Source organism: Ictidomys tridecemlineatus, chromosome 12 (assembly GCF_052094955.1).
Source record: "Ictidomys tridecemlineatus isolate mIctTri1 chromosome 12, mIctTri1.hap1, whole genome shotgun sequence".
Lineage (NCBI taxonomy): Eukaryota > Metazoa > Chordata > Mammalia > Rodentia > Sciuridae > Ictidomys > Ictidomys tridecemlineatus.
In genome coordinates this window covers 12,545,264-12,565,875 of record NC_135488.1, presented here as the reverse complement: position 1 = coordinate 12,565,875, position 20,612 = coordinate 12,545,264, and the positions used below count along the sequence as shown (strand labels likewise).

The following is a 20,612-nucleotide window of genomic DNA, read 5'->3' as shown; positions in this document are numbered from 1 at the left end:
ATTTCAGATCAAGGAAAATTAACAGGCATAAAAGGGGGCATTACAGAAAAAGGGGTTAATTCTCCAACAGGACATGCTGTGTATACATCTCATGAAAGAATGTGAAAATATATGAGGCATGCATTTATAGAAATGCAAGTAAAATGGGTGACTTCACTATTACACTTGGAGATTCCTATATCCTTCCATCAGAAATGGACCATTAAGGGGCTCAGGATGTGGCTCAACTGGTAGAGGGCTCACCTGGCATGCGTGAGGCACTGGGTTCAATCCTCAGCACCACATAAAAATAAAAAAATAAATATATTGTGTAAAATATATATATATTTTCCACCTAAAACTAAAAAATAAACATTAAAAAAAAGAAATGGACCATTAAACAGAAAACCAGCAAATTGGATCTGAATGACATTTACAGAATATATGACATTCTCACACTGACTTGGAACATTCACCAAGACAGACCACATTCTGTGCTCTAATATACACCCTCACAAATTTAAAAGAATAGAAATCATATAATGTCTGCTCTCAGACCACAGTGGAATTAAACTGGGGATCCATTAACGCAGACAGCTGGAAAGCCCCTACATCTTGGGAGATTAAACACACTTCTGAATAACACATGGATTGAAGAAGTCTCATAAAGGACTTAGAAAAGAAGAAAGAGTATATAACTAAAAATAACACATTTTAAAAAAGAATTGTTTACAAAAAAGTAAGAATAAAAATAACAAAACGAAAAGATATAAAATTAATGATTTAAGGTTCCACCTTAGGAACTTAAGAAAAAAAACTAATTAAATGTAAACAAAAGAAAGTATTATGAAAGAAATCAATAGAGAAAAATAAGAAAACCCCAAAAATTGTGTTTTTGAGAAGATTAATAAAATTGATAAACATCAAGTCAGGTTAGCTAAGAAAAAAAAGACACAAATAATGAGAAATGAAAGGCTCATGGACGCTAAAGACATAATAAGAGAGTATTCAGAATATAATGTTCACAAATGAGAAAAAACTTAGATGAAATGAACCAATTCCTTGAAAGACAAAATCTATCAAAGCTCATAAAGAGAACTAGATAATTGGAATAGTTCTGCATCTATTAAGGAAATTGCATTAATAACTAATAACCGTCTAAAGCCGAAAGCACCGGGTTCAGATGCACTCACTGACAGATTCTATCAAATCTGTAAGGAAGAAATTATAGAAATTCTCTATAATCTCTACCAGAAAATAGTGGTAGAGTATACTTCCTAATTCATTCTATGAGGTCAGCATTTCCAGGTTACCAAAACCAGATGGAGATATTATAAGAAACACACAGACAAATACTTCTCATGAATGTAAAAATCTTAACAAAACATTAGCAAGTAAAATCCAACAATGTATACAGTAAGTTATATACCACGACTGTCTTAGTCTGATTTCTGCTGCTATAACAGAATATTATGAACTGGATAAATTATAAAGAAAAGAGATTTACTTGGCTTATAGTCCCAAAAGCTGACAAGTCCAAGATTGAGGGGCTAGAACTGGGGAGGATCTTTATGGTCCATCCTAAGATGGTGGAAGCATCACATGGTGAGGGTGAGGCGGGAGATGGCCTGCCAGAACCCCCATTACAACTAACCCACCCAGCAACAATGGCCTCAGTTCAATCGTAAGGGTATGCCTTCATGGCTTAATCAACTCTTAAAGATCCCACCTCTTAATCTGTGACAATGGCAATTAAATTTAAACATGACATCTGAAGGGGACATTCAAACCATAGCAATGATCCAAGAAACAAGGATAGTTCAACATCTGAAAATCAGTTAACCTGACCCATCATACCAACAGGCTAAGAATAATCACATAATATAATCACATGATCATATTCACATATGCAGGAAAAACATTTGATAAAATCCAACATCCGTTCATAACAATGCTGAGCAAACTAGCATCAGAGAAACTTCAACTTGATAAAGAACATGTACAAAACCTATAGCCAGCATCAGACCTGATGGTGATACACTACATAGATGCAGCCCCAAGGTCAGGAATGAGGTGAGGATGTCTCTTATCATTTCTATTCAGCATTGTACTAGAATTCCCACCTAGTGCAATAAGACATTTATTTATTTAATTTTTTTTAAAAGAAAGAGTGTGAGAGTGAGAGACAGAGAGAGAATTTTTAATATTTATTTATTTTTTTTAGTTTTTCGGTGGACACAACATCTTTGTTTGTATGTGGTGCTGAGGATTGAACCCGGGTCACACGCATGCCAGGTGAGCACGCTACCGCTTGAGCCACATCCCCAGCCCAGCAATAAGACATTTTTAAAAAAAGAGTATACAGATTGGAAAAGAAAAAAATAAAACTATCTTTCTTTATAGATGACAGGACTATCCAAAGAATCAACAGTAACAAAATCTCCTGGAACTATTAGTGGATACAGAAAGCTTATAGGACACAAAGCAGATATATAAAATACAATTACTTCCCTATGTTCCTGAAATACACAATTAGAATGAGAAATTAAAAAACAAAGAATACTTAGGTAATAATATATATTATGTACCAGATCTATATGAGAAAATCTAAACTCTGATGAAAGATCAAAGGAGATTTAATTGGAGAGATTTCCATGTACAGGGATAAGATTCAATTTTGTCAAGATGTCATCTCTTCCCAACTTGACTAAATGCAATCTCAATAAAAATCTAGAAGTTATTTTGTGAACACCAACAAACTGATTCTAAAGTTTATATGGAAAGGCAAAAGACCCAGAAAGTCAACACAATATTGAGATGGAAGAAGGAAGTAAAGGGCTGACTTCATCCCACTCTGAGACTGACCATAACCCTGTGGTGCTGGCAAGAGACAAGAAAACCCATGGAAAAGAGCTGAGTCCAGAACAGAACCACACAGACTTAGAACTGCTCTTGGGCAAAGGATCAAACATGAGAAACAGTGTCTTCAGTAAGTGGTGCCAAGCATTCAGACATGCACAAGTGACAATGAACCTAAACACACACCTTATACCTTGCACAAAGGTTAACTCAAAATGGAGCATAGACTGAAACAGAAAAAATAAAACTATAAAACTTCTAGAAAAGAATACAGAAGACAAATAGTTTCCACTGGTGCAATGAGTTTTTCGATGTAACACCAAAAGCATGACCTGTAGGGGAAAAAAAACCTGATAAACTGGACTTCATTAATATTAAAACTTCTGTGCTTTAAAAGACACAATTAAAAAAAAATAGAAAGACAAACCAGACTGGGAGAAAATGTTTGCAAAACAAGTATCTAATAAAGAACTGCTATCTAAACTATTTGAGAAATTCTTGATATTTAACAATATGACAATTAAAAAATGGGCAAAAGATCTGAACACATAGCTCATTAAAAGTATGCAGACAGCAAGTAAACACATGAAAAAATGTTCACTCTCACTGGTGAACATCACTGTTGTCACCCTGAAATAGTGAGACACTATTGCACACCTACCAGAAGGGTAAAAACAACAGCAAAAGCTGCGAGGGTGTAGCAGGGAGTTCTTGCTCACTGCTGATAAAGACACAGATGGTATGGCCACACTAGCAGAGCTTGGCACTTTCTCATATAAGCAAACACTCAGCCCTCTGTATATGAGGATCCAAATCTATAAACTTTTTTTTTTTAAAGAGAGAGAGAGAGAGAATTTTTTTTAATATTTATTTTTTTAGTTTTCGGCAGACACAACATCTTTGTTTATATGTGGTGCTGAGCGTGCTACCGCTTGAGCCACATCCCCAGTCCCCAAATCTATAAACTTAACCAACTATAGATTGAATATGTACAAATATTTTTAAATCATTATTCCTTAAATAATAGAGCATATCAACTACTTACTCTGTACAAAGTATTGTAAGTAACCTCAAAATTATTTAAAGTATATGTTAAGTTATATGCACGGCTACCCATTTTATATGAGAAACTTGAGCATCATGGACTTTGGCACCCACTGGGTTCCTAGAGCTAGCCTGTGCAGACCTGAGGGATGAGTGTATATTCATGCCTCGAAATCCAACAATCACACTCCTTGGTATTTACTTGAATGGGTTAAAAATATGTCCATAGAAAAACCTACATACAATGTTTAAAGCAACTTTATTCATAATTGCCAAAAGTTGGAAGCAACGAGGTGGCCTTTAGTAGGTAAATGGGTAAATGAGCTGTGGGGTACAGGGCCATCCAGACGGTGGGGATTATTCAGTGATTCAAAAAAAGCTAGCAAGCCATGAAAAGGCAAAGAGGAGCCTTAAATTCTGTTGCTAAGTGTCAGGAAATGGCCTGATGGGCTACAAACTGTAATTTCAAACACATGACATTCTAGAAAAGGCCAACTGTGGAACAAAGGGCCCAGTAAGTGTCTGCCAGGGCTTCTGGGGTGCAGAGGAAGGGAAGAAGGGGAAAGCACAGGAGACTCAAGGCAGGCCAATTATTCTGAAGTGCCCTGCAGTGAGGAGATCTGCCAAGCGTTCCAAACCCCAGAACGCACAGTACAGGGAACCTCGAAGGAAATCGTGGACTTTGACCACATACCGGTACTGGCTCATCACTGTCACAATCAGCAGGCACACTTATTCAAGACGCTAACAGAGGATCTGGGTGAGGGGCAGGGAGGTAGGCATGGGGAACTCTGATGGCCCCTCAATTGTTCTGAAGGCCTACGGCGGCTCTCTGTGTGAAAAGCCTTGCTCTTGTGTTATCCACACCCACTCACTTTCCCACTCCCACTAAGCCAACCATTTTAGTTTTGAGTATTCTTCAAGAGTTTTCCAGAAATATTATCAAATGAGTATATAATACTATCCCTCTTCTTAAGAAACATATAACACACACTGTCCATACAGAATTAGTTTCCATTCTGCCAGGTGTGGTGGTGCATGTTGTAATCCCAGCTACTTAGGAGGCTGAGGCAGGGGGATCACAAGTTTGACACTGGATTGAGCAATGTAGGGAGACGTGGTCTCAAGATAAAATAAAAAAGGCCAAAGATGTAGCTCAGTAGTAGTCCTTGCACAGCACATGTGAGGTCCTGGGTTCAAGCACCAGTATTAAAAAAAACAAAAAATAACCAAGTTTCCATTTGGATGATAAAAACTTAATAATAAGATGGTGGTGACAGTTGCACATGTGCTTGTTATCAATGTCCTTAGTGCCTCAGTATATTGAAAAGTGGTCAGAATGGAAAAAAAAATCCTCATTTTCTTATCAATGCCTGTTTTTGACTATAAAATCTGCAAGAAATTCTTAAATAGTCTAACTGCATTTTTTAAATTTTGCAGTTCTGGAGATCAAACCCGCAGCCTCACACATGCCAGGTTAGTGCTCTGCTGCTGAGCTTCCCCAGCCTACGCACGTGCATTTTTACTTTGATAGAGATCTCTGAGTTAAATGTGTTCCAGTCCAACAGCACTCATGGTTCTATAGCCATGGATTAACAAGATTTCTCAATACTGTAGCTGTAACTCTTTACTGGGGCTGGGGGACAGGAGGAGAATCTCACATACACATGAATCACCATCAACGTTCCATGGATGAACAAAAATTCAAAGCTATATCACCCATAAAGTTCTTACCCAATTGAAATTCAGTCTTGGGCTTGATGGACGGAAGTTTACACTGCCACTCAAAAGTATTTGGATAGGAACTCATTGGTTTAGGAAGCCCAGACAGAAGTTTGAGAATCAACTTATCATCCCACGGATTCTCAATAGTGAAGTCTTAAAGGAACAGGAATAAGAAAAGAAACATGAGTTCAGTATTCAAAGATTTTACTTAATAAATTTTAGATAAAGCAAGTGGAGACATTCATTCATTAATTAAGCTTTCAAAAGTCTCATCCTTTAGAGAGCATTGATTCAAGTAATAGAGAATTGTTTCCAAAAGTCAGAACTGGGAGTTGTGCAGTTGACCATCTGCCATTTTGGATTTGAAAGTTTAAATCAACATTCAGGGTGACAAAGGGATATCATCTGCATCTCACTCCGCTCACCTAAAATGCTAGGTCCTGCCTTTAGCAGTTATGGCTGCACATTTAAGGCACAGATGGGGTTGGTTAGTGACCTCAAATGTGCTCAGACAGATACACGGTCTTTAACTGCTTTCCCACTTACACCCACAAAACACAATTTGCACATGAGTTGTACTTTGGTCCAAGATAGAAAACAATTTCTAAAGGGAAGATGAAGGTTTCTCTCCAACTTAGAATAATAACGTATTCTTATTAGTGGCAATTATGAAAGGACTGCTAGGGTAGAACCTAGCCTTGTCCCCTAGCCACTCCATCTCTGGTCCATATTCTCTACCAGTAGGTGAGACTGTCTGGGTGACAAGGGGTGGTAGGAGGGATCTCTTTAATCTTGACCCTCTGTTGACTTTTCTGTAAAGTGGGGAAAACAGCATTAGATTAAATGCCTGACACACAGTAGGCCCTTGAATTCCAATTCCCTCTTCCAACAGTACTTAACTTGAAATCTAAAATTAAAATGGATCGATTTGCCCTTCAAGTACATTCCTGCTGGACTGCACTTCAGTACAGTGAGAAGTGTCTGACTGTAGGTTCTACTCAGTGGCACACCGGTCCCCCTCTGAGTTCTTCCACAGAACAGCTCTTCCTATGCTGTGGTCCTAATGGCATGACTAAGCCTGAGCCTCTGTGCACACCTGGAGCACTGACATCCCCATGGAGACCCGTCTGCATCCGGTCTTCTTGGGGCCTGGCACTGGCATCGAACGGGTCCTCCACAATGGCTCGGTCAGTGTCTGTGAGTTTACAAGCTTCAAGGCCCCGTACAGCTTCCTGGGTGAGTGCAGCACCCGGGGCAGGCTGGCTGAAATGGTGCAAGGATGCCAAAGAGAGGTCTCTGGGGCATGTGCCTTCTGGGCTCTTCTCTTGAATTGAACTGGATGTGGAGAAAATTATAAAGAAAATAAAAACACCCTATTATTAGAAGCCTAATGGACTTGATCACACAAAAGTTCTGCAACAGAGTTTCCTTTTCATTCTAGGAATGTCACTTCAAAATTGCTGCAGCCTGAGTTGATTAGATCATTTTATTACACAACTATAGGCAAATACAAAGCTAGTCCAATATTAATAGAAATAAAAATCAAAGACATGATGATATACTAGATAAATGGGGGTGGTGATACACTTGGTATTATTTAGCAGGGAATGTCGGGAGAAAGGGTATCTCAGCAGCACTGCTATGATCAAGACTGGATATCTAACTTCTTTCTAAAAATGACTTCTTTTATAACATTCAGACAACAAAAAAATGTCAACCACAATCTAACAAAATCCTACACATTTCCATACATATGGGTGTGTGTATATACATGCATACACAGCTGATTCCCATTCATAGGTTTCAGATTTGTGAATGCACCTATGTGTTAAAATTTACTTAAACATCCAGATCAACATTCCTATAATTTTCAGTCATTTGCAGACTTCAGAGAAATGAAAAATCTGGGTGCGTGTTCCCAGGCCAGGTGGAGCAAGGTGAAGCCTACAGCTTATGCTCCTCACTGCCCTGCTTGGAGTCTAATGCCATGGTTTTTGCATTTCTGTGCTTTTTGTTGGGCCTAAAGGACAAATGCAGTTGTGGCTGCAGTGGCATCTCCTCCTCATGCTGCTTCCCTCACACTACAAGAAATTTCCTTTGACCCAGACAAAGTATAAAACCCAAAAGCACACTGCCAGCCACTCACCTTCTCCATCTACACACACCCTAGCCTACCTGTCTACAGCTACCACCCAGTTAATCCCTATAAGAGGATTAATGCACTGATAAGGTTAAGATTCTCATAACCCAATCATTCCACCTCGAAACTTTCTTGCATCATTTCACATATGCTTTAGGGAGACACCTGATATCTAAACCATAGCAATTGGGAAGAACAAGGGATTTGTAGTTCTGGTGGCCCCCTTCTCCCACATAATTGTTTTAAAGCAGCTATAGCTTATCTGGAAAGGCTGTATCAGGGAATGTTCCTTCTGACATCTCCCCACCCACCTTTCTTTACATCACTTTTCTACTCTGGGAGTTTTCTTCCTCAAAACCTGCTGCTTGGGGAAAATCTCTACCGCTATGCATGGAAATCCAGGTTGACAGATCTGAGGCAGGCTATTTTAGCTGGAAAAGAGAAGCCCTTAATCACCATCTCTGTCAATTGACACACACCTCCACTCCCAGTCCTTCTTGTGATCATGGAAGGAATTGGGATCATCGTCCAGCTAGGAATAAAATTAGCTTTGGGGGCCCTGATCCAAAACAGATGGTCCTGTGACCCACAATGCTTTTCTACTATATGAATTCATTCATAAATACATCTAATATCAATAAGTAAAGTGTAGCAGTATAGAAAACAGACTCTAGAATTAGATTGTATAGGATAGAATCTTACCTCCATTGCTTGCTACCCATGTGATCTTAAGTCACTTAACATTTCTGTTTCAGTTTTCACATCTATAAAATGATGGTAGTAATAGCATCTATCTCATAAGGTTGTTGTGAGGATGAAATGCGGTGGTGCTTAGCGAATTCCAGCTCACAGAACTCAACAAGCACTAGCCTACATATAGTCATTAACTACCCAGTATATCCCAATTTTGCTCTCATCATTTTGATTTGAGCAAACATGACTCATGACAGTTTAACAAAAATATATTGGGATTTGGTTTTCAAATGTGAGATTATACAGATATTAACTATAATCCTCTCCCCCAAATAGACATGCATGACTTTTTAAATAGAAGCCAAGAAGCAAGAAATATCAAGGCTTGTCCATAAACCCTTCAAGGGGCTGGTCTGTTTCTATCTTTCCTGAATGTGTTTAAAGTCCCATAAGGAAATAGCATCATGAAGAAAAGGCTGGTAACCCAGTCTTCCCTTCAGGATGCCAGATGTCTGAAAGGAAGAAGTTTTGTGGGTTACCAGATCTACAGGGCTATGAATCCGCAGATGAAGGCATCTTGTGGGGAGGGGAAGTTACCAGGAATTGAACTCAGGGGTGCTTAACCACTGAGCCATATCTCCAACTTTTTTTTTTTTTTTAGACACAAAGTCTCATTGAGTTGCTTAGGACATTGCTAAGTGCTGAGGCTGAACTCATGATACTTCTGCTCAGCCTCCTGAGCTGCTAGGATTACAGGCATGCACCACCACACCTGGCTAGATGAAAGCATTTTTAAGGTGAGAAAGAGGAATTCTAGTGTTCATGTCTACCTCAAGGTATAAATGTGAAGATGCTCACCAGAGGTATTTCCACCTATAGAAACTTCCAGGAAAATACAGGCTCAGACACAGTGGTAATTCTTAGTCCAGGCTCTCCAAAGGCATTAATGCCTCCCTCTGATGCATTCCCTTACTAATGGAACAGGTGTTCACAAGACACACATCATAAATCAGGCATTGGGCCACAGAGAGGAATACAACACTGTGCCTGACTTAAGAGGCTCACAACCTAGGGAAGAAAACACAGATCCATCCACCACAGAGAACATGGCAGCCCTGAGATGAAAGCCACCTCATCCTGCATGGGGAGGTGTTCAAGGAAGGTTTCAAGGAGAAAGCATTGCAGGAGCTGAATCCAAAAGAATGAGACATTTTCCAGATGAAAAAGTCGAGAAGGTTTGAGGAACATTCCAGACAGAAGAAGCAACACATGAAGAGAGTCTACTGTTCCATAGAAAGAGTATTCACCAGTTGTGTGGAACACTGTACACAGTTAGCCTGGTAGAACACTGGGTTAAAAACATGGTAGTTCCTGACAGAAAAGCAGGGCCCAGTTTCTCAGGCTTTTGTCTTTTTCCAATTTAAACCAACAGCTTGTCTCTAGAGAGGTTTGGGCAACAGACCTCTGGGTGAGGGGTAAAGGACCAGTTTGTGAGAACCCAGCTTGCTGGTCAAGTCAAGATTCACTGGTAATCACTATGGGATTCCTCTCAGCATATCTGGATGCCTATAGCTGGACCCAAGGCTTTGGACCAGAGGAAGAGAAATGGGGTTGGTGGGTTGGTGGTGTGTAAATTTTTTTTTTTTTTTTTGCAGTATTGGGGAAATGGACATTTTCTGAGGATTGTTCAGAATGAGGAGACTGGTTGTGGAGATGGGGGGAAAGGAGTTGGCATGAATGGAGTAGAGATCTGTGATTTTTAAAAATTTTTATTTGTTTTAATTAGTGTCGGAGACCAGCTCCAACAGGGGGTCTCAGGAGACGAACGGATGGAGAGGAGTTGGCAAAAGGGAGGTGGAGAAACAACACAGACACCAAAATAAAGGTTCTGATCCCAATCTTTACTTGTGAAGTTGATCATATATACTTTTCATTTTGGCAGGCTCACAGTACTTTGTGGTTACAAAATAGGAATCATTATTCAAAGAAACAAAATATTACGCAGCTACAGTTAGAATAGAAGAATGTATCTTGGCTTATGCATAAGCAAGCGTTTTTCCTTTCAGTTCGCATTTTGCTTTGAATTGTTTCTGCTTAGTTAACTTTTTTAAGAGAGAGAGAGAGAGAGAGAGAGAGAATTTTTAATATTCATTTTTTAGTTATTGGCGGACACAACATCTTTGTTTGTATGTGGTGCTGAGGTTCGAATCCTGGCCGCACGCGTGCCAGGCGAGTGCGCTACCGCTTGAGTCACATCCCCAGCCCCTGCTTAGTTAACTTTTAATAATAGTTAGAAATGTCCCAAACTATTGGCCTATACCTTGACTATTCTTTCTTGACTTAGTGACTGGAACTGGTGCCATGGTTACGGCAAGTGGTTAACTTGCTATTAATTTTAATCAAACAAGAGTAAGAGCACAAATCATTGTGCACAGGAACAAGAACAAGTTGCCCAGTACTAAGCACTAATCTGTCTTCTTAACATTAATTCTTCTCTAGATTTTAATTTAATTTCTCAAAAACTTCCTTGACAGGAATACAGGGAGTTTTTCATTAGACATTAACAATTTACGCTCCACAGCTGAATCATTGCATTTACAGCAAACAGATCTATTCTTAGAAGTAGTTGCATTAATTGGGAAAGTCATGTTTTTTCCTTCATACTTAATGGTCATATGAGAAGCCGCAACTATACTTATTAAAGGAATACAAAAACAAACCAGCTCGTTCCCAGAAACATACTGCGCTCCTCCAGAGGATGGATGCCTTGCGCCATCCACCTCAGTAGGACCTTGCCATTGCCTGAGGCAGGGGAAGGGCACAGCAAATTAGTTATACATGACAGTAGCATGCGTGGGGCATTGGGTTGGATTCTCAGCACCACATAAAAACAAAATGAAGATATTGTGTCCACTAAAACTAAAAAAAATATATTTTTCTAAAAAAATATTTATATACTTATATACTTTGATATATCATACATAGATGGGATATAATTTCTCATTTTTCTGAGTATACATATTATAGAATCGCATTGGTCATATAGTCACATACATACATACAGTAATAATGTCTGTTTCATTCTACTATCTTTCTTATCCCCACATCCTTTTCCTTCCCCTCCTTTCACTTCCCTCTACCTAATCTAATGTAATGCTATTCTTTTTTTTGCATTAGAATTCTTAGTACACCTATATACCACAATTTTTGTATCTCTGTTTGTATATAAAGTATGTTGACACCCAATTCAAGTTTTCATACATGTACTTTGTATAATGATGTCAGTCTGGAAGCTTTGGGACCATAAACCCAGATGAATCTCCCCATCTTTTTTAAAAAAATATTTATTTTTTAGTTTTAGGTGGACACAATATCTTCACTTTGTTTTTATGTGGTGCTGAGATCGAACCCAGTGCCCCACACATACTAGATGAGCATGCTACCACTTAAGCCACATCCCCAGCCCGAATCTCCCCATCTTGATCAACCAAACAGAACGGAGATCTGGCTGCAGTGTACTGCAGCTGGCTCATAGTGGCTTATGATAGCCAGTTTTTAAGATTTCAGAAATTTTGCAAGCCTGCTATTAAAAACAGCCATTATTTAAAAAAAAAAACAAGTGAGAAAAACTGATAGCTAAATAAATTACATTCAAAATAGTAAAAAATACTGTAAACTTATCACTTTCTAATGATTGTACTACTTTTTAAAATATATTTTGTTTTAGTTGTAGTTGGACACACTACCTTTATTTTATTTTTATGTGGTACTGAGGATCGAACCCAGTGCCTGGCATGTGCTAGGCAAGTGCTCTACTGCTGAGCTACAACCCCAACCCCTTATTGTACTACTTTTAATGTTATCTATTCTCTTGAAGTTATTTAGGTCCATTGAATCTCTGTGATGGGAACACTATGAATGGTGTGTTATGGAGCATCTCTTCCCAAGTCCATGTTCAGTGAGGTTAGGTTAGTAGCTGAATTCAGCTACAGTGATTCTAGGCCACATTAGAAATTAGGGCACCCCCAACAGAGAGCCGGTTACCAGCACACCACTGGCTCTGGGCCTTTTTCCTTTCTCTGTGTTTAACTTTCCTCTAATGCCCATTTTTCAGGAGAAAGCAATCCTGAAAACTAATTCACATGGACATGTGAAGTGCTACAAGTCCAGATTTCTGGTTTGAGTTCTTATATAATGTTTTTGCATTTTATCAGAGATCTTTTGGAGACATTATGATGGGGTAATTGAGAGATATTTCCAGAATAGCCATTTCAGAGGCTATAGGAACATGCATAAGGGACAATGTTCTACTATTCTTTTGCTTAAAGCCAGTCTCCAACCCTCCCACTTCCAACCATAGGACTGAAACTTTTCTCCCTGCCTAGGACTTCAAGTGTCTGAGTCTGTCATTACTCTTCCCATTAAGGTCATAACAAAATGGAGATTCAGGTTCCTGGTCCAGGAACATCCAGTTAGAGAGGATTTCTTTGGTCACCATTACACAGAGACAAATAATAATAATTAAAATAATGGTTCTGAGAAGCTGCTAATATATATTGAGGGTCACTATATCTGGTGAAATGCTCTTTAAAACAATAGTCCTTTAAGGTTAATACAATTGTCAACCCCAGTTTATAGAAGAGGAAATTGAGGCTCAAAGAGGTCAAGGAATTTGCTCAATGGCACAGAGTAATCAAATAGTGGAAGAGGATGCGGACATAGGCAGTCTTCTTCCAGAGTGTTCACCATTATAGGGGAGCTTTCTTCCATCAAAGCATCCTCCTGGTCTCCCCATAGCTCAGCCAAGCTGAACTACTGCTCTCTCTGACCAACCCTTTCCCTCTTCCTGTCCATTCCCTCTTCCTGTCCATTGTGGGCCAGCATACCTGGCAGTTTATATGAATGGTTGAATTTGCCCGATGAATGAGGAAATTGCAAAAGCTAATAAAGTTTCCCATCATTTTAGTTTATGATCCTTCCAATGTATTGAAACAAACAAAAACCAAGGAAATGTCGAAGATAAGGTTACAAAATCTATGGTAACACACATTCACATGTTTAATATGATTTTCCTATTCACAAGACAAAGTGAGGAGTTGTTCAATGGGGAAAATTTCAGTTTTACAACATAAAAAAGTTCTAGAGATTTCTTCTATACCAATGTAAACATAATTAATGCTACTCAAATGTACACTTAAAGATGGCTAAGATAGCAAATTTTGTGTGATGTGTTTTTTAACCACAATTTTTAAAATGGCATTTTGAGTATGTGGGGGAAAATACACATTAGAAAATGCCAAATATAACTTTGCAAAATTTGTGGTGACACATTTTCACCTATAATTATGGTGTAATACATTATAATTTTGCTACTTGTAAGATATATCCAGGGTTTATATGAAATTAATTTGTAATGCAATCTATGCACTGTGGTCTGGAAAAGGAACACTAGCTTAAAGTTGTATGATGAATGTTGTCTTTCTGTAGTTTCATCCATGAATCTTTGTGAATGTATGAAAAATAACCTTTCTGTGAGATAACCTCAAACACTGAGGCCCTTCATGAATGTGAGGTCTTGATCAAATGACTCTTCTAGTCATCACTTTCATGTTTCACCCTGACAGGGTTTCATGAAATAGAGGGACTCTCAAGAGCACTGTCTCTCCCCTCAGATTTACAGTTCTGTCACTATGGCTTGCAGAGGGGCATGAGCTTCAGAGACCTTCCACAAAAGTGGAAGGGGACTGGGAATGGAGCTTGGTGGAAGAGCACTTACTTAGCAATGTGTGAGGCCCTGGGTTTCAAGCATTGAAAAAAAAATTAGAAAAAGTCCTTCCAGGCAAAGATAGTCATTACCCTTTTAGTCTCCTTCTAGTCCTTTTTGGTTATCTGAGCAGACAGTTTAACCTTCATTCATCATTTTTTATGTTGTTGTATTTAAGTGACAACATCTGCTCTCCAGAAAAATGACATACACGCATTCACAATTTTGCATGCAGCTTACAGAGTTCCTCTGAATTACTAAGTCCATATATATACTCCCTGTATAAGGCTTTCTACACATTGAAGTCCAAAATCCTTAATAAGAGGTTTTAAGCCATAACTGTTGGAGACTATTAGGTTTGTATTAACATGAGAGCCCCATGATATTACAGTGATTTGTTGGTAGTTCAGCATATCAGGGCAACATGTTATGTTTGGACTTGTCTCAAATTCCAAATTTCTCAGTTTGTCGAGTTTGAGGACTGTCCCTGCAAAATATTCTGACATAGTTTCCTAGGCATTGCTGACTATTTGAATTGACCCAACAAACAAATGTCATCAAATCTTTCTGGGGAAATTTTGTGTAAACAAAAAAAATATGTAAGTTGTTCTAACATATATCCATGGATTATTCTTCTCCATTTCCTCTCTAACTTCTGATCTGGGAATCTGGGGACTTTAGGGGAATAGTCTTTCTAGAGACCGAAGTTGTTTAGACATTCAATTCCTATCTTTTCCACTTTTTTTGTTGTTTCTGTTCTTGCTTCTCCACACTTGGGCTCTCCCATCTTGGATTCATAATCATATTTCTACCTGGTTTCTCTCCCTTACTCCTTAAACTCTTATTTCTTGAAACTTGTATTACACTGTCTGTCCTTTTGGTTTCAGTTCCCTTTTTCTCACAATAATCCCTGAGCATTGCACACCCAGTCATAACCTGCTTGGTCCAGCTGATGGCTGCTAGCATCTCCCTCAAATGAGCCTTGGCTTTTCCCCAAGAGTTTCACATGGTTTCACAATATGCATTTGCATTTTGATTATGATTCCCATAGATTTCTGTTTTGCAAAAAAAAAAAAAACATAATTCAGGAAGCAACATTGGTATTTTTCTTAGAAGTCTAGTTTTGATTATTATTCTATCCTGCATTTGCTACAACCAGTTACAACCCCTTCTTTGTCAGGAGTAGCATTACACCTCCCTTCACCTCTCCCATCCCTTAGTTGTCGGGTTAAAAAAAAGAACATTCTATTTGGCTAACGAAAAGAGGTCATCAGATTGAGCATGGAAGATGTATATATATATGGGCTCATAAACAAAACAAACTCATTTCCCTCTATTCAAACAGATTTTTTAGCTAGGTCACTTCTACTAACAGCCATATCTATTTGGGGGGGGGTATTAACAACTATCAATTTACAAAACAGGATTATGAAAATTTGCAAAATGAGAGCCAGATAGAGAAATATTTGAATTAATACTCCTCAGTGACCTAGAAGTACATTGAAAAAGAAAAAAGAAAAGAATGTATTTCTGATAATGAATACATGACATCTGTACCTAGCCTTTTTAGATTAACAGTGGTACATATATAAGGACAATGAGGTCACACTCTGAATCATTTTCTCCAGAGTTTGTCTTTAGGAACATGATAGTCAAATGTTCCTGGGTATTGCCATCCATCTGGCTCTCATGTCATGAGTTGATACTCATACAGCAATTAGCTGCCATTAGGTGGAACAATTTGAAGTCCAATAGATCATCAAGAAGAATATCGGATCAGGAGGTTTAAGGACTCCAGATGTTTTAATTTAGGTAAGTGCAGCCACAAAGTATGCTGAGACATTAATAGAGAACAAAAAGTATCTGGTATTAGATGAGATTGTGGGAGAAGGAATAACCTGGTTTGCCTTTTGAAGGAGTGGAAGGAATAGAATAGTGGGCCAGCAGTGCCCAAGGCAGGATGGTAAACTCAGGGAAAGAAACATTTGTCCTTATTCTAGGCCGAATTGAATGCCCCTCCCCAAATTTATAAAATTGAAACCTTAACCACAGTACCTTTTAATGTGAGTGTATTTGAAGATAAATCCTTTAAAGATGTTATCAAGTTAAACAAAGTCATCAGAGTGGGGCCTTAATCCAATCTGACTGGTGTCCTTAGAAGAAGAGAAAGGGCCATGTGAGGGCACAGCAAGAAGGTAGCCTTCTACAAGCCAAAGAGAGAGGCCTTAGAAGAAACCAGAAATGTCAACACCTTGATCTTGTACTTCTAGAATTATGAGAAAATAAACTTTTGTTGTTTAAGCTATCCAGTCTGTGGCATTTTATTAAGATGAACTAGCACACTAATACATTCTCTCTTTTGACTTCCCAGACTCTACAATCTCTTCCAATATTGGGGGAAGTCCTCACTGATAAGTGTTGGTGGGAGGCAGAGCCTCTCTAGCAGCAACAATAGTTGGATCAAGATGGAGTTCCTGGTTCAGTGCTGAGAATCCTAATGGGCCAGGCTACCATGTTTAATGCCATTGGCAAAGACTGCAATAGTGTCCTGAGTGGGTTAGTTTTGCAGTGTGATGGTCATTGCTCTTGCAGAGACCTGGTCTTGGCTCCCCAGCTCTCCCAGAGACTCTGAGCTACCAAGAAGCTTTCAATAAATTCATTTTTTCTTCTCAATCCATCAATGATGATTTCTGTGGATTAAGGTAAAAAATCCTGAATGCTATGCTGCAGATCTTCATCTACATCTTGACAATAACTCATCTGCAAACATTATTATCAAAGTCAATTGTTTGGGCTGTCCTGACTCAAGTACTAATATTAGAAAGACAAATGTTGGTAAGAAGGAATCAGGTTTATTCAAGGCCAGCCCTGAAGAGGATACAGGGGCTAGCTCCTCAAAGGTCTCTTATTCTCAGGCTCAGAGGTGTGAAGAATTTTTATGAGGAGGGGAGGAGGCAGAGAGCTGTAGGCTGGGCAGGGTCTTGGTCTACAAGTGTGGAGTGGGTGTGTCTTTTCAAGGACATCTTAGTAGGTTCCAACCTCCTACAGAGTACTTAGTAAGGAAAGGTGTTTAAAAGGCCTATCTGGGTCCTGAGAATCTAAAGACAGTTTTAGCATCTAACATCTGTGGATAAGGGGCTTCTCTACAGCCAAAGGATTAGGGAGGCGTGGAAGGGCAGAAGGGAAGGGGGTGCAAAGTCAATTTCAAGGAATTCCCTATTATTGGGTGTCAGGGAATTTGAAGTTGGATAGGTAATGGCCTCAGGGTTCTCAGTAGTCAAGAAATTTGAGCAGTGCCCCACCCATTGGAAATGCTGACAAGGGGGATACCTGACCCAGTCTGAGGTGGGATTTGTTTTGTTTTTCCTTCCCTATTTTCCTTTTGTTCTCTTCTTTTGCTTTTCCTGTTTGGCTAGGCAAGTATATGCCACAAACAATGTTCACCCTTACATGGGGGCCTTGGGAATAAAAAACTGAGCCCTGCTCTGTCTGAGCTCCTTTGGAAATGAAAGTTGCCTTGGAATGGGTCCCCTCTTACACTCAGCCATGAAGAATCAAAATAATAACACCACATTTTTGTGTGTAAACTGTGAGTCTCTTACTTAAAAATGAAGGGTCAGGATGGAGGACACTGGCAGCTCTAGAACATCCATATGAGCCTCAAATGATTCCATGTGGGAGGTGAGGAAGTGTGCCAAGGAGAGGGAGGCACCAGGGTGGCCAGGGGACTGCCTTGAAACTGAGTTTACATAGTACTTCTATTTAGACAGTATGTAGTAAAGGAACAGAAATTTTAAAAATTTCTCTAATGATTCTCTTTTTTATATTTAAAAATATATATTATCCTCATCAAGGAATTATTTTTACATTTGTTTCAGGGTGAATTTGGAAGATTGGTAGGCATAAAATGGTGTCTACAGCTTTCCCAAACAACTTTCTGTTGCTCCTACTCCTGGACAGGGGGCATCTAGGGTTCCCAGCCTTACTTCAGAAGGCAATTGTTGAGCCTCCAGTTCAATTTTTGCTGTTAGGGATTTATGCTGTTCCTCAGCCACCTGCCTGGGGCCTGACTTTCGGTTGCCCAGAGACCTAACTCTTTGGTCTCTATTCTCTCAAGCACAGGATTTAGGGCTTTTGTGTCCTCATCTCTTGGGCCTAGAGCTGATCTTTTTTTAAAGTGACTTCAGGCTTGCCAGTCTTCTAGTACTTCCAATTTCCCTCTGCTGTGTGTTGTCAATTCTTCTTGTCCATTCTATTTCAGCCTTTAGAATCCAGGCATGACAAACATCTTTTAGCAATAGCATATATAACTGAGGAATAATTACCAGGTTGCTATTTCTTTTTTGAGAGAACTCAATAGGACATTTGGTTGTAAATGTAAAAATACAAAACAAAACAAAAATCCTAGAAGACAAATTGAATTTTTCTGAGGTAGAAGGCTTTCAAGCATTCCTAGGTGTGCAAAAGCATAAAATATACATAAAATATACATAAAATTATACATAAAATATACCCAATTCCTTGTTGAATAGTTACTTTCACTTTAATTTTTTTAGTTGTCAATGAATCTTTATTTTTATTTATTTATATGAGGTGCAGAGAATCAAACCCAGTGCCTCATACATGCTAGGCAAGTGCTCGACCACTGCACTATGACCCCAGCCCTCATTATTTTTACTTTTTTATTTAACTTTTTATTAGGGGGGCAAAGGTCAGTAGAGCAAAAGTTTATATAGCAACCTGACAGCCACACCTCTTGTAACTTATGAAATCATTAAATTGAGAAGTACAACTAGGTCAAAGAAAAGCTTTATGGGAATTGGTTGACCAAGGGTTATATAATTGGGATAAGTGAAATTCACAGCCCATTAATCCAGGAGGTAGAAGGTACTGACAATGGCCTGAGGCTGCATCATACTGCCCTACTGTTAGGGAAGCCTGCACCTTGGGTGAAGGGTACAGATATATATGTTGTATCTGTGTTTTGGGGATGGCAGGTGGCATGATGCACATGGAATGGAAAGACAGAACGTAAGAAAACAGAAAGCCCAAGGCTCGAGTTAGAAAATTCTGGTGTTACCCAGACTAGTTGATTCCTGCTTCCCTGCTACCCTGGTAAAAGTGGGCAGCCTATTTTGCAGGGAGGGGAAAGGAGGAAGACATTAGGGAGTAAAGTGATGTGAGAAAGGAAAAAAGTCAGGAAGACCAGGATGGGCAGGCTGGCATGTACAGAAATCCTCGGCTGAGGTACTTGAAGGTTTACCCAGGTTAAAAGGCGTCTCCCTTAGGAGACCCATCCTTTCTAGTCCTTATTCTCCTTCATCCCACAGCTTATTACAGTAACCATAAATTATCACTGTGCCTACAACTGGCAGGCAGCAAATTGTTGATTAATATAAGAACTGCTGGAAATGAATACCCACCATTAGGTTCTTTTATCTCAATGACACCTCTGCAAACCAGAGGTAAGTAGACTCATCAACCCAGTTTCATCCAATGTGGGAATTACAGAATATCATATAAAGCAACTATTTTATTTTGCAAGAATGGGGTTTGATTTAGAAAAAAAAAATGTATCCTGCTTGGGTCATACCATGAGAGAGAGAGAGAGAGAGAGAGAAGAAGAAGAAGGAGGAGGAGGAGGAGGAGGAGGAGGAGGAGGAGGAGGAGGAGGAGGAGGAGGAGGAGGAGGAGGAAGAGGAGGAGGAGGGGGAGGAGGAGGAGAGGAGGAGGAGGATTCTGTTTTCTCAGCATCCTGGGGGAGGAACCTCTACTGTCTGATCAACATCAGCCCCATCAAGGGGTCAGAATTCCCATCCTTACTAATTGCGCAGGTTCCAAAAGACTGGTTTGGGATGCTGCCCAATTCCTGGACCCTGGAAATTACTTCTCTGCCTCCCTTCCTGGTGCCTCAGAACCCATCCCTGCCCTCCCCATTCCCTAAACAGCACACCCAGGCAGTTTATCTGTCACCTTTGATCACATTTGTGAGAGAGAAGCTGGGAGTGGAGGACTGAGGAATGTATAATGTTGGGGGAGTGGCAGTGTGAAAGATCAGGTGAGGATAACAACCAGAGCTACAGTGCTCATGTATTGGCTCTAATATAAAGTCCAGGGTCATTTCCAGCTAGCTGAGTGACCTTCAGTCTGCTCTGAGTCACAGCTTCAGCTGAGTCATAGTCGAAGTGTCTGAGTTTTCTGTTTATAGGACTCCTTCCTCCTTCCCTCCCCTCCCATTCTTCTTAGTTAATTGAGGAAGGAGCTGTACCTTCTATTATTATTATGACACTCTATGGCTTTGGAGTTATACAGTTTGTCATTTACCATCTGTAGATTATTTCTTCTGTCTGAGGATTAATTTCCTCATCTACAATGGTGGCAGGGGCGGGGAGGGTCAAATTGTACTTC

The 20,612-nt window shown here is 39.5% G+C and overlaps 1 protein-coding gene across 1 annotated transcript in view; it reads right to left on the bottom strand.

The window, feature by feature from the left end:
• LOC144369506 (uncharacterized) overlaps positions 1–20,612 on the bottom strand; it is a 377,412-nt gene that overhangs the window by 315,201 nt on the left and 41,599 nt on the right. The window contains exons 3-4 of the mRNA XM_078029783.1: positions 6,704–6,942; positions 5,617–5,760 (exon numbers count right to left, since the gene is read on the bottom strand). Of these exons, the coding sequence (XP_077885909.1) occupies positions 5,617–5,760; positions 6,704–6,942 (383 nt within the window). The remainder of the gene's footprint in view (positions 1–5,616; positions 5,761–6,703; positions 6,943–20,612) is intronic.